The sequence below is a fragment of the Lissotriton vulgaris genome, chromosome 4_2, assembly GCF_964263255.1.
Source record: "Lissotriton vulgaris chromosome 4_2, aLisVul1.2, whole genome shotgun sequence".
NCBI lineage: Eukaryota > Metazoa > Chordata > Amphibia > Caudata > Salamandridae > Lissotriton > Lissotriton vulgaris.
Genome location: NC_141692.1, coordinates 5,084,767 through 5,099,604, shown reverse-complemented (window position 1 = coordinate 5,099,604; position 14,838 = coordinate 5,084,767). Strand labels below are relative to the sequence as shown.

Below are 14,838 nucleotides of genomic sequence, written 5' to 3'. Positions count from 1 at the left end.
GGGTCTGTGGTGTGCGCTCAGGCCAGGGTCTGTGGTTCTTTAGCGCCGGGACGCCTCATTGCTGGGGCAGCTGTTTTGCGCTCTACCATAACTATAGAATAGAATAAAATAGAATAGAGATTGGCCTGCCCTCCTATAGGAATGCATGGGAAATATGTGTGTCCATGTTAATTCCTGGTGTGAGAGGAGTGCAGGGTCGAGTTTAGTATGTGCGCAGATTTATGGTGACAGGTGGAGAAATGGCACTTTTAGAAGTTGGCATTTCTGTGTGCTTTGTGTCTGACTGCCTGATGTGAATTGCATGACTTGTGTTTGACACGACCTGAGAGTTGTGGGTGGCTCCAGGAGGGGCAGTATGAGTCAGAGCGACGCTGAATTGGACATCTGATCTGAGAGTGGTGGGAGGAGAAACCCCCTGACTCTGAATAGGATGGTGCTTTCCTAGTAAAATGCTGGCTCTGCCCCCTGTGGTGTGTCTGATCACTGAGCCCCTACCTGACAAAGGGGAAGAGGAGCTTCGAAAACAAAGTGCTCCAAAGCCCCCCTAAACCAGTCCTGACTGGTATCCCCAGGCCCTGCACTTTTACACAAAGGGAAATGCAGTATAAATATAGGAGCTGGGACCCCATGAAGATGTTCTGAACCTGGTCCTAAACCTGTGGGGCGTGCTGCTGCTGGGGCCCAAGAGGACCTGCCAGGAAGGCTGCCCCCCTAGGCCCAGCTATGCCCCTTGGACCTTTTGCTTTATTTTGTTATCCTTAAGGACTTTGTGCTTTTAGCACTAGCGCCTGGGAGTGCTTTATCTTCATTTGCCCTACCAAAGAAAAGGAACCTGGGGGCTGCGTAGCACGGAGCTGCATGGTGAGAGAATCCCCATCACAGGGATTCCACCGTTATGCTTTTTATTTCTTGTGGTACCCACCCTGCTTATACTTTGATTCAAATGCAGGTGCCCATCCGCTTCATATTTTAATTTAGGAGGGAGCCTACCCCTCATTGTCCGCCTTATATTTTATTAATGAAGCGGAAGCCCACACCGCGTTTCACAGCCGCAGCCCGAGCCATTGTTGAAGTCTTCTCCGGGCCGCTCTCAGCGCGATCCGGAAGTCAGGCAACCTTGTCTGTGACATGGGCCCGGGCTGCTTAGGAAGCAGAAGAGCAGGGTGGCCGGAAGACCCAGGCGGGAGCCCACCCTGTGCTGGGTGGTGCAGAGAGGAAGTCTGGAGCCTAGAAAGCTCCATGGTCGTCCCAGGAGGGGGCCAGGGTAAAGAGGGACCAGGGTAAAGAGAGAGACACCATAGGCAGACACAAACCCAACCCGTATGCGTGGATGCGGCTAGATGCAACGCAGGGCTCCTCTGAGCACGAGGGAGCCTCAGGCACTGCAGCATTGAACCCTTTCCCCATAGCCCAGTGAGTAGGTGCTTCTCCGTGATATGCGCCTTTTCGGGGCACACGCACCAGTGAGTTCCATCGGGGGCATGATTTGTTTAAAGCTCCTGGGTACTCCAAGAGGAGCTATTCTTGGTAAGGGCCCCAGTGGGGGTCCCAAGGTTAAGAAGGGTCCGTGCCTCTACATGCTGGTTATTTTTACAGCTGCCCACCTGCTAGGGGGCAGCTGCACCTATGGGGGCAAGTTTTGGCTAAAGAGTCCTGGAGTGGGGCCTTAGAGGGCATGTGTACCGCCAGTTCCATGCCTCCAACATTTGGGGGAAATTGTATTTAGAGAAAATCCCAGTGGGGGCCTGGAAGGCACAGTGATGTCAGGCCCCTGTACTTTGGTTATTTACAGCTGCCCCGCACTAGCGCGGGGAGCTGCACCGTTTTGTCCAAATTTGTCAGCGGGCATATTGTGTGCCCAGGCCCACGTTCAGATTTAAAGCTGCGCAGCACTTGGTGCCAGCTGCTACATTTAGGTTTGCGAAGTGCGCACCCTTGACATCCGCTGCATTGGCAGCACACCCTGAGTTTTGAAGATAGAACATTTGACCCACTATTGAGATGGCTAGTTGGCCAGGGGGACTGTTAGGTTTGTAGTGCGCCAGGCCCTAATGTGATTTCTACGGTGCTAGGAAATGTGATTCATGTAGTAGGATGTACGCACCCTGTTTGATGCCTCTAAATGTGGGTTTTATGATTAGGAAGTTGTTTGAGTATTATGGTTTATGCTAGTGAGATTGTGTTCCACTGAGATTATTTCCTAATGTGAGTTATGTTTAGGAGGTTAGGGTCTAATGCGTTTAGACTTCTGAGATTATTGCATAATGTGTTTATGCTAGTGGGGTTGGCGCAGAATGTAATTTGCGCCTAATTTGATATTGTGCATAATGTAGTTTATGATACAGGCTGATGCGTAGTAAAGTGGTTACCAGTGATTACTGGTTGTACGTTTATGATCTGCTTTACTTTTACGAACTTTGCTCTGTGATGGTTCTGACAGTGGTCCAGAGGGCCCTGTCAGCCGTATATAATCCCTTGTAGATATGACCTAGTGACAGGTGGCACAATGTATATTATGTGAGTACTATTCTATTGTGTTATGAGAATACAAAGGTTATTTTTGATATAACCTCGTGGGGAGTTCCTTTTGTGGTGTGCCTGGGATGTTATTGCTGTGTGAGTGTGCAAATGATTTACACATGGCCTCCGGGATAAGCCTGGCTGCTCTTGCCAAGCTACCAAGGGGGTGAGCAGGGGTTATCTTTGGCGTGTAACTCCCTTGCACTGACTAGAGTGGCGGTCTCTGCCTGTCTTTGGCACAAGCCTTAGCCAACCAGAGATCCCATTTCTAACACACCCTCACATCCAAAATGGGCACAAGAATGCATTTTACACTAAGAAATAGCATAAAATGCAGTAGAAAACTAGTAGGAAGTGAGAGCGGATGCTTGAGCTGGCTTAATGTGCTCTAGCGATAGGATTCCCCTTCACCCCTATTACTCATAATAACATGAGAAGGAGTAATCATCAAAACACCCAAGATGATGGGTGGAATGTTGCACAATGGCTAAACATTCACCCCAGTCACAGATCTGGGTTTACTCCATCGTTAGTTTGCTTACCCAGCCACACCAGTTCAGACATGGCCATATGTAAATCAGTCTTGACCCTGTGCCTCATGGGAACAGTCCAGCCCGAACTGGCAAGCCATGTCTTCCCTGGACCGTAATCAAGAATCCTAGGACCGGTTTCTGTCTATCAGCCATCTTCAGCCAGGATAGTTTGACTCCAGTGGCTTAGTGAGCACGGGACCCACGTCTGGGCATACCCTTCCCACATTGGGTGAACAGCAAAACACACAAGACAATGGACGGAATGTTGCACAATAATAAAACACTCACCCCCAATCACAGATCTGGGGTTAATCCATCGTTATTTTGCACACAAAGTCACCCCAGTTCAGATATGGCCATATGCAAATAAGTCTTGACCCTGTGCCTCATGGGAACAGTCCAGCCCAAACTGCCAATCCATGTCTTCCCTGGACCGGAATGAAGAATCCTAGGACCGGTTTCTAACTATCAGCCGTCTTCAGCCAGGATAGCTTGACTCCAGTGGCTTAGTGAGCACGGGACCCACGTCTGGGCATACCCCTTACCACATAGGGTAAACAGCAAAACACACAAGATGATGGACAGAATGTTGCACAATGGCAAAACATTTACCCCCAGTCACAGATCTGCATTTAATCCGTCGTTGTTTTGCTCACCAAGCCACACCCTGTTCAGATATGGCCATATGCAAATCGGTCTTGACCCTGTGTGTCATGGAAGCAGTTCCCCCCTATTACTCATAATAACATGAGCAGAAGTAATCACAACATTTTTGTTAATTCGATATCAAAAGATTATGTGGAAATTTCTAAATTACTCTAATTACTCCAAAGTAGTTGAAATTCCTCGACGGCCTAAAAATACGGCACAGGCAGGCAATCGAAAAAATAATAACGCCATGCCAAAATATTTTGTCAAAAATATCATGATATGGAATTATCGTCAGTAAGGATATCATTGTCATAAATATTGATTTTAAGGTAAGTAACAAAGATTTTTAAAATATCAAACTCATTATTATCGTTTGCAAACATTTAGAGGCCTATTACGACAGAGTTAGGAAAGCTTTCCGAGCCCATCTTTGCTTTCATTTCAGACCAGATAATTATGTATCAACCGTTGGAATTGAAACCAGCCAGCTTCCAATGGGCTCAAGGAGTTTGTCGGCAATTCGGAATCTGCTAGTAATCCCAAAGGATGAAGCACAGTTTCTGGCATGGTTTGCTGTCTAGCCTGTCCGACCTTGAAACCATGAAGGAAAGCATGTTTTGGGGCCCACAGCAGGATCCCCTTGTGTGTGTGGCCTCCGGTTGGGGCCTAAAGAGGCACCTGCGGTGCCCCCCTTTTGATCCCTGCTCCCCATGGCAGGCAGCTTGAGGTGCCTGCCACAGGGTGCAGGGATGAACCACACCTCCCATTTCCCTATGGAAGCATGTATTACTGCCGGTTTACTACTGTAATGCATGCTCCTATAGGGAAATTTCAGAATGCGACTGAACAGTGTTCAGACACTTCCTAATAAGGCGGTTGGAACCGTCAACCCGAGGCCGGTCAGACCTGTTTACGAGTTGGTGTCGGGCTGACGCAAGTCCGACCGACATTGTAATCTTCCCCATAGTAGTTTAAAATATAATTTTTGTTATGTATTTTTGAAAATATTTTAGATGTATATGATGTGAAATTTTAGTATAATTTTTACTTTTGTTTTTCAAAATGTTTGTTACATTCTTAGGGCCCAATTCACATGTTGTTCGAAAAGCCTCTGAATCGGATTTGTTTTTTCCAGATCTAATTCGTAGCCCATGTTCACGACCGAATCGTACACAGGTCTGAATGACTAAGTACGATGCAAAGATTGCGTATGAGCCAAGCGAATCGTTTCCAGACCCGAACTGCCCCGTACGTCTCATTCGTAGCCGAATCGTGCAGCACAATGGATCAAATTACTGACCGACCGAGTACGATCCATGATAGTAACAGCCACTCCGCCTCGGTCTCAGCGAGATGAAGCTGCTTTCGTAAGCGTACTTCCGGGGGCAGTAGCAGGTCTCCATTCATCCGGGGCCATCCAAATCTGTCACGGGGGGTGCCCATTGGTCGGTCCGAATAGAGGCATGTACCGTGTGGCGGTCACCAAGGGGTGTCTGCCAAAGGGTGACCGCTTTTCACCTCCCACCCCTTTTTTGCTATGTGAGGCTGTGTATGCGTGTGTAAGCAGCCTTCCGTGGAGTTCAATGGAAGTCTGAGCGAACCGAGTCCGTACGCTTACGGACGCATCAATCTCGCTTGTTGGGACACCCAGAGCACGTTTCGTCCCGCTAGCCCTCCGGATCTGAGCCGTACGATCCAAATGAAATGGCAATCGGGCCCTTCAGTAGGTATTAAATTAAATGTAATTATTTTTGTGATTTTTACTGCCGTAGCGTGTTGTTTGTTTATAGGGGAACAGGCTGGAAAGTAATTTAATTATACTACATTAATGATTATTTTTATCTAATAATATATATTTAATTGAAATGTAATAATGTAAATAGTGCTATTAAGTTTTTTAATGCAAATTTAATGTGCAGGTTGTGGGGCTACGGTTGGTAAGTAATATGTTTCTAATTAAATAATAATTTGTTGTTAAATATTATAACATAATTAAATGATAATGAATTTGGCTTGTTATGTGTGGTTTTTTATAGTAGCCAAATGTGAGAAGTAATGTTTTTTTCGTTTATTAATAATTAGTAGCTAAGAGCTCTTTGTCAGCTTTTAGGAGTAAATGTTGTGAGATAATTTATTTGTAATTAATCCATAATGAGTTGTTAATTTATATTAATGAATTGAAAATTAACTATGTTAATTGTGTAGTTGATAATTTTTTTAGGTGTGTGTTGTGGGGTTTGTTGGGGTAAAGGGATGGGAGTAAATTCATTTAAATTAGTTAATAATATTTTGGTAAATACTATTAATTATTTAATTGGCAATTAATTGTTATAATCGTGTAATTCAGTGTCTTAAAGTTTAATTTTAGGTGTAGTTTTTGGGTTTCATTAGGGTAAAGGATGGGAAGTTAATTTTAATGAATTAATATTTAGTTTTTGATTAATAATATTTGTCTAATTGATAATTATGTTAATTGTGCAATTAAACTTTTTTTGTACGGGTATAGGGTGGGTAATAAATTAATTTTCGTGTATTTTATATATTACCTACTGGCGGTCGCAAGTAGGTAGTTATAATTAGGACCTAGTAACAGTAGGAAAATGGCAACATTCTATTCCCAATACCTTTGACGCCGATTGACAAATCTTCGCAACATTTTTTAAACGTATGGCCCGCTCAGGTCAGCTCCTATCTTAAACGTTTTGGGGTGATTCGTCAAGGGGGGGCAAGAAAAAAGGGGGGTCCCAAAATGTGTTTTCCTCATGCAATTTTCCATGAAAAACTTTGGACACAGCTACATCCCGAACCTTTGAATGGAATTACTTCAAATTTGGCAAAAAGGTAGCCCTTGGCTCAGAAATATCCCTTTTTGTTAATCCGTTCAGTAGTTTTTTTTAAATATTAATGGAAAAAGAAATATATATATCTGGGCAGAGCCTAACCACACATCTCATCGTGAGATATGATTGGCTGTCAGCACTTCATCCAAGAAGTGTTATCAGCCATCTTGGAACCAATATACATGATAGCACCTCATTAACCCTTTCCATGCTCATGACGAGCTCAGCTCGTCATGAGGCATACTGGAGCAGTGCTTATGACGAGCTGACCTTGTCATGAACAATGGGAAATGTCCATCTTCAGCACAGGAGAAGAAATGTCTTAGCAGCCAAGGTGTTAAAAAGCTTTGCAGTAAATAGAAGATTTTAAGACTTTAGTTACATTATAAATCATTTGTTGATGGTACCATACTCATTTTAGGAATTGTGGTGTTTTCTTAGGTGATTTTACCATGTGAAAAAGCCTTCTTCTGGGATATCATGAATCATGTTTGAGAGAAAACTATTTTCTCCAGGTTTTTCCCACAGAGGTTTGGAAGGTGATCTATAAGCTAAACTGAGAGCATATTTTCTGTAAATTCACATTATCTTTCTCAGTCATGTGAGATTGAGGTCTGACATTCTCAGTAAAACATGTATATCCAACAAGGGCAGAGACTGTCAGTGTATTCGTTTGTGTTCTACTGCAGCTTCTAAGGACATCATCCACTTGATCATCTGATGCACCTCCTCATACCCGAAAATACAGACTACCATTTTCGAAACCATAGACACCAATACTAGTACAACTACAATATTCTGTGCACTATGCATGCAGACCTCTGATCAGCTATATTGCATTGATACTGTCTTTTAAATACTCAGTTATTACCTATGCAGTCTAGGAATCCTTCTCTCTGTCCCATGCACTTGCCTATTCACCCATCTAGCACTATGTACATTTCCTATCATTCAGCCAATACCTAAGCACTCATAAATTTAGCGTGTACTCTCTTTGCAGCACTGAAATTACTACAGTTATTAGTCATATACTTAAGGAATGGCCTAGCTACAAACCCAAGTACAGGTACAATGATTTGTACGCTATGCATACAGATCTCTAACTATTAATACACTTTTCAAAATTCCCAGTCAATACCTATGCAGTGTTGGAATCCCTCTGTCTGTGCCATGTATTTCTCCAAATACCCATCCAACACTATCTATGTATCAATCAATCAATCAATCAATCAATCATTCAGAGTACTTGTAAAGTGTGCTACTCACCCATGAGGTTCCCAAGGCTCTGAGGGGAGGGGGGGAGCTGCTACTGCTGGAAGAGCCAGGTCTTGCGGAGTCTTCTAAAGGCGAGTAGGTCTTGGGTCTGCGTATGTGGGTAGGGAGGGTGTTCCAGGTCTTGGTGGCAAGGTAGGAGAAGGGTCTGCCACCGTAGGTCGTTCGTTGGATGCAGGAGACAGTGGTGAGGGCGAGGCTGGCGGAGGGGAGCTGGCGGGTGAGGGTGTGGAAGCCGAGTCTGCTGTTCAGGTAGGCTGGTCCGGCGTTATGGAGTGCTTTGTGTGCGTAGGTGAGGAGCTTGAAGGTGATCCTCTTGTTGACAGGGAGCCAGTGTAGGTCTCTCAGGTGGGGGGTGATGTGGCTGCGGCGGGAACGTTGACGATCAGTCGGGCTGAGGCGTTTTGAATGCGTTGTAGTATTCATAGGTGCTTGGCTGGGATTCCTGCATGGAGTGCATTGTCGTAGTCCAGTCTGCTGCTGACGAGGGCCTGTGTCACTGTTCTTCTTGTTTCGGCCGGGATCCACTTGTAGATACTGCGGAGCATGCAGAGGGTGTTGTAGCAGGAGGAGGAGATGGCGTTGACCTGCTTAGACATGTAGAGGGAGGAGTCGAGGATGAATCCTTGATTGCGTGCATGGTCGGTGCGTGTTGGCGATGTTCCCAGTGTGGTCGGCCACCAGGAGTCGTCCCAGGTTGAGGGGGTGGGTCCGAGGATGAGGACCTCCATCTTGTCCAAGTTCAGCTTCAGATGGCTGCTCCTCATCCAATCGGCGACGGCCTTTATTACCTCGTGGAGGTTGGTTTTGGCGGTGTGTGGGTCCTTGGTGAGGGAGAGGATGAGCTGGGTGTCGTCAGCGTAGGAGATGATGTTGAGGTCGTGATGGCGGGCCACTTGTGCGAGGGGGGCCATGTAGACGTTGAACAGCATTTGGCTGAGGAATGTGCCCTGGGGACGCTGCAGATGATGGCGGTGGCTTCGGATCGGAAGGGTGGGAGGCGGACACTCTGGGTTCTGCCGGAGAGGAAGGACGTAGTCCAGTCAAGAGCCTTCTCTTGGATTCCGGTTTCTAGGAGGCGTGACTTTAGAGTGTGATGGCAGACTGTGTTGAAGGCGGCTGACAGGTCCATGAGGATGAGGGCTGATGTTTCGCCGTTGTCTAGTTGGAGCCTGATGTCATCTGTGGCGGCGATGAGGGATGTCTCGGTGCTGTGGTTTCGTCTGAATCCGGACTGGGACAGGACCAAGATTTTGTTGTCTTCGAGGTGGCGAGCCAGTTGCATCTTGACAATTTTCTCGATGACCTTTGCTGGGAACGGGAGCAGGGAGATGGGCCGGAAGTTCTTGAGGTCCTTGAGGGTCCGCTTTGGGCTTAGGTATCCCCCCAATACCTAAGCACTTCAACAACGACTCTCTTTGCATCACTGAAATTATTCCAGTTGCTAGTCATGTACCTAAGGAATGACCTAGCAAGAAAAACTAGTACAGCTACAATATTCTGTGCACTCTGCGTGCAGACCTCTAATCATCTACATAGCATTGATACAGTCTTTTAAATTCTCAGTTAATACCTATACAGTCTAGGAATCCCTCTGTCTGTCCCATGCACTTTTTAATTCACCCATCCAACACTATCTATATATCCTATCACTTCACCAATACCTAACAACTTATAAATTGAGCATGCACTCTCTTTGCAGCACTGTATTTACATCAGTTATTAGTCATATACTTAAAGAATGGCCTAGCCACTAGTACAAGTGCAGGTACAATATTTTGTACACTATACATGCAGACCTCTAACCAGCTACATAATATTGATATGTTCTTCTAAATACCCAGTTAATCCCTTTGCAGGGTAGGAATCCCCCTGTCTGTCCCATGCATTTCTCCAATCACCCATCCATCACTATCTACACATCCTATTACTCCACCAATACCTAAGCACTTATAAATTCACCTCTGGGGTCGGCTCCACATCCTGTAATTCCCCACAAATCACTTAGGACCTGATTTAGATCTTGGCGGATGGGTTACTCCCTCACAACAGTGACAGATATCCTGTCCAATAAACTATAAATCCCAAAGATTATAATGGGATTTATATTTCGGCGACAGAATTTCTGTCACCATTAAGACGGGGTTACCCGTTCGTCGCGATCTAAATAAAGCCCTTAATCTTCCAGTGATGGATTTACTAACTTTTTACACCAGGTTTGGGTTAGAAAAGTGACAAAAACAGCGCAATTTTTTTTTTTTAAATGTACTTTCTTATGCAAAATTTGTTTTGTGCTGGAAAGTTACCTGAAAGTAACACAAAGCAGCACTTTCCAAAGTCTTGCATCACTTTGCATCAAGAGGATCCATTGGTGGTACATAAGAGTTCGCAATTTCGGATTACCAAAGCAGGCACCAGCATATGTGCCCCATTCCTTTTAGAAGCCCACGACAAAGGATCAAAATAATATTGACTTGATCTTGAGAAACAATTACAATCAAGCTTTGTTGAATATTGTTTCCAAAAGATAGAAAAAACTGAACCAACTGAAAGAAAACAAAACTCTACATAAAAGACTCTGTAGAGAAAATACTGTACTAATCTAATGTACCTATTAACAACTTAAAGTACATAAACCAGGGACATTAGATTCACATACCAGGTGTCTCTTAAAAGATCATTTTCTGTCAGCTGTCAGTTTGTAAACAAATCCAGTGCATTGGGTATAAGGAGATCTTTTCCGAGGGGATCCAGGACATTTCAACCTCCTAGCAGCCTCCACAGGGTTTAATCTAGAAATGAGAGTTTCTATGCAACCACGCATGGTTTCTGTCATAAAGACCTACGTCTTAACAACAGTTGACAAGGCTTTGTGCTAAAAAGTACACCATATGAAGCTGCCATTAAAAAGGAGAGTTGGTTTTATTTCCACTAACGTTGAACTCTTTGCATGAATGTGCCACTGTACAGCACACATCCAAAGTGGGAAATAGTTAGTGTTAGCAATATATTTAGTACTAAAAGGGTATCCTTCCTGTACAAAACCAATGCTAGACATGACGTAGATACGTTTGCACTATGGTGTGAAGGTTTGTGCTAGGCAAGGATTTTTGCCCATTGCTAGTGAGAGAGCAGGACAGTGTCATATCTTAGTAGATATGGTGCTTTTTCTGCCCGTTCCCTCTAAAGCAGCTCATTGCAGCAACTTTCTTTGCTGCTGGGCATTCCAAGACATGTTCGTAAATGTTGACCCCTTTGGGTCACGTGATCTCGAGCTCTCTAATGCCCTTTGGCCATGTTAGAACTAAATAAATATTGAAAAAAGTATTTGAGTTAATGTGTGATAATCATCATTTAAGATCACTCAGGACACTGGTGTGAGTTGACACAAGGTCCAGCTGTCTGCAGTCTTTGGGCCCGAATGATAAGACAAAGGGAACTGCAGGGATCAGAGTGGGAAGGGGTCTAGGATAATGGAGAGACCTGTGGGAACAAGAGTCGCTTCTAGGATTTCTATTCCAGGTTAAATGAATCAAGGACTTTACAATCCTAAAGGGAGTCAAAGCACAAAATGGACATGCTATGAAGATGGTAGGGATGCTGCTGACAAACTATAAGTTGTGGGAAGCCCCCCAAGGGAGGTTAATATATGGGGTGAGATAGCATACAGGGCACCATCGACACATTGTTTGGGGGCGCCCTGCCAAGGTCACAGGGGTCTGCTTTCCAAACCCCTAGTTAGAAGGACTTGGTAAATGCATCAATCTGAATTAGGATCTAGATTGGGTTTCAACCTATACACAAGCCATTGAGCAATGCAGCGTTGAAAGTGATTACTGGAAATGATCACTCTCACAGGATGAATTCATGGACACAGTGGAGCTCCAACCCCTATTTTGATAATGACTAACACACTCAAAGTACCAATTCGAAACAGGATATGTATTTTAAACCTTTTATTTTCAAATCTTAACCTAGTGCATGGAATTCAAATGGAAACCATACACAATATAGAAATTAATGCAGAAAAGCATTTTTCTCTCCAGCAAGAACAACAAGAAAATCCACACCACTGTTTTCGAGCTCTAGAAACCTATCACCCGTTTGCTATTCCTACGCGATATGCGAAAGGTCAGAGATGGTCCACACAGCGTACTTGTGTTTTTGTTATGAAATAGCAAGTTAGTCATTCCTTATTGCAGCTTGGGAGAGGCCGGCATATGAACAGCAATCAGCTGAAGGCCACTTCTCCCTGCTGTTTCCTCAGACTGAGGATGGTGCTGCAAACAAGGGGTGACGTCTGGCCCAACAGCCCCGGTACAAACTCCCTCTCTCACATATGGTCTGTTTTTATAGAATCTGACTGCTGATGTTATCTTATAATTTGGAAACAATAAGGGCACTACGTGAGGAAGGTGACTTGGATGATCTACTCGAGCAGCAGAAAGAAGCAGCCCCCTGTGGTGCACTGTCTGGTGCTTTGGCGTTGATTTTGCAGCACAGGAGAAGCTTCTGGCACTAACTAATTAGCACAAGCAGCTTGGTGTACAAAAACCGTGCTGCTCGCGGAACTCCAGAAAACCTCACATAGTTTATGGTTGATTCCACAGAACTCCACAGAGAGAAATGCTGCAAAGTTCACTCAACCCTACAAACAAGATAACAACAGATGCTTGTATCCAATGAGTCTAGTGATCTCAGGTCTTGATTCTGGGATGAAGGAGGTGTTTAGGGTTTGTTCCAGGTAGCTCAGAGAGTGTATGAAGAGCTTAGGGCTTCCAGCCAGAGTGCCTGAGGACATCAGAGGTGGCATATGGTGAGTCTAATGATTTTAGGTCTTGTTCCTAGACTCACCTGATAAAAACTCTCATATCCTCATGCACTCCAGCTGGAAACCCTAAGCTCCTCAGACACTCGCTGAGCTACCGGGGACAAGCCTTAAGCACCTCTTGTATCCCAGAAACAAGGCCTGTTCTCCCTAGACTAACCTTATACAATCTCTCTGGTCCTCCTGCACTCAGGCTGGAAATCCTAAACTTCTCAGACACTCTCTGGGCTACCTGGAACAAACCCTAAGCTCTTCCTGCATTTCAGCAACAATGTCTCTGTTCTGTCATTGCCCAAAGAGGACTCTCTCAGCTTCCCAGGCTCCATATATAAGCCAAGAACGCCCCATGAAGATGAAGAACATGTTGGTTCACCCCAAAAGTACCCCTCAGCTCCTAAGTCATCTCAGAAAGACACTTAGGACTTCAGTTGTCCTAGGAGAGGGTTTGCATGTCTGGGTGCAGTGTTTTCCAGATTTACACTGTGGTTCCACAAGTTTTGGTTGCTGTAGGAATTTCTACTATGCAAAGTATAATGCTTTGCTTGGAAGAAAGTATAATCTTGGTGATGTATTACAGCTTGCATCAACAGTTTAAGACATTGAGCTTACGTGTCCTGTAAAGAGCTACATCCTTGTCCATTCTTTATGTGTTCATCTTTATCACAGCATTAGCCAATCACTAGATACATAATCTAACATGAATTGAACATGCTTTTCAGTATGGTTCTTTGTTTTGTTAAATTCATGAGCAAAAAGGGAATGTGGGAGTCAAAATCTGGGCTTAAAACCAAGAATTCTGCTCTCCGTCACACGTTGCTTCTCTCTATTGGCCCTTGCAGTGATTACCTCTTCTCTGGTTATTTTATGTGCATTTGTCAAGCACACTCTCAATCGCGAGTCTACTCCATTGATTCCCTGCATCTTCTTTCCTCTTCTTTGCACCCCCCAGCGGACTTAAAATCCAACCCCATTTGATGATGTTACTTTTTTGTCCTGCTCGTTTACCGCTCCCCCATGTGCTCGCCCACATATGTTGTCAGACTCCCTCCTATTCAGTGTCATTGGTGACTCCATCACCCGCTTCTAGGCGCCCCTCCTTTTGTCCTTGGCACCAGACAGGATTGTGTAGAGGAGAAGGAGCTGCTGTAGGTCTTTACCCCAAGGGTGCCCTTGTACTCACTGGCTGGAATCTGGAGCCTCTTTTAGAGGTAGTCATTAACCATGGAAAACCAGATGTCCAGGATGAGCGGACCCAGGGCTGGACCAGGGTCTGGCCAGGTTCCTCCTACTGGCATTATGGATTATCCTGCATAATAATTATCTGGACCCCAAAAAGGGGCATGAGAGATGGCAACATATACCTCAATTATTAAACACCTGTATCTAACAGTGTTGTTTCCTTCTGACTGTGTCTTATTTTTTCTTCTGCAGGTGAAGCTGTTGTGAAAGAGTACAGCGTATCAGGATGCATGACCAGAAATTTCTGCAGGAAAGGCGCTTTTAATCTTCGAGGTCTACAGCTGCAGAATTATGATTTTAAGTGCTCACCTGCCATCAAAGTTTGAGACTACCTTTTGCACCATCAACATGCCCATGTGCCAGCTGAGTGTATCTTATTACATCCGGTACACAAGTATATGTATGTGCATGGCTCGTAACATGCCACCACAGGCTTAGACATTTCCAGATTATAGTGCTACAGACCTCCTTAAGCAACATCCCTGCCCTTTTCTCCTCTGTGTCTTCTCAGAGCAGCTCCTACTGATCCAGACCAGTTCCAGAACCATCTGAGTTGTGTCAGGGCCTTAGAAGCAAGCTGTCCTTGATATAACACTGAAAGGACATGACATGATCTGGTTCCTCCTCCCATCCCACAGGCATGACGTCATCTGCTGCCTCCTCCCATTCCACAGGGATGGCCATTCAGTGACGGCTCCAAGTGGTCTTCCCATGAACTGTTGTTTCTTAGGCGACCTCCATGCTGCTTCTGTGAGTTAGACCTTACCAGACTGTACTGGTGCCTGCGGACTCGATCAGGAGTCGTCCACCACACTTGTGTTGACAAAATCCAAACATAAGGAGAAGGGTTCAACTGTTCATATCAAGTTTGCCCCAGTAGTGAGCTGGCATTCTCTGTCATAAATACTTTAAATGACAATGTGTAGATTTGCATGACACTGTAAATGAATCAAAA

At 44.9% G+C, this 14,838-nt stretch overlaps 1 protein-coding gene across 1 annotated transcript in view; it reads left to right on the top strand.

The window, feature by feature from the left end:
- The window catches only part of LOC147718105 (uncharacterized), a 46,155-nt gene extending 31,914 nt beyond the window's left edge, over positions 1–14,241 (top strand). The window contains exon 5 of the mRNA XM_086919189.1: positions 14,076–14,241. Within this exon, the coding sequence (XP_086775315.1) occupies positions 14,076–14,209 (134 nt within the window). The 3' untranslated portion in view covers positions 14,210–14,241. The remainder of the gene's footprint in view (positions 1–14,075) is intronic.
- The last annotated feature ends 597 nt before the right edge of the window (positions 14,242–14,838 follow it).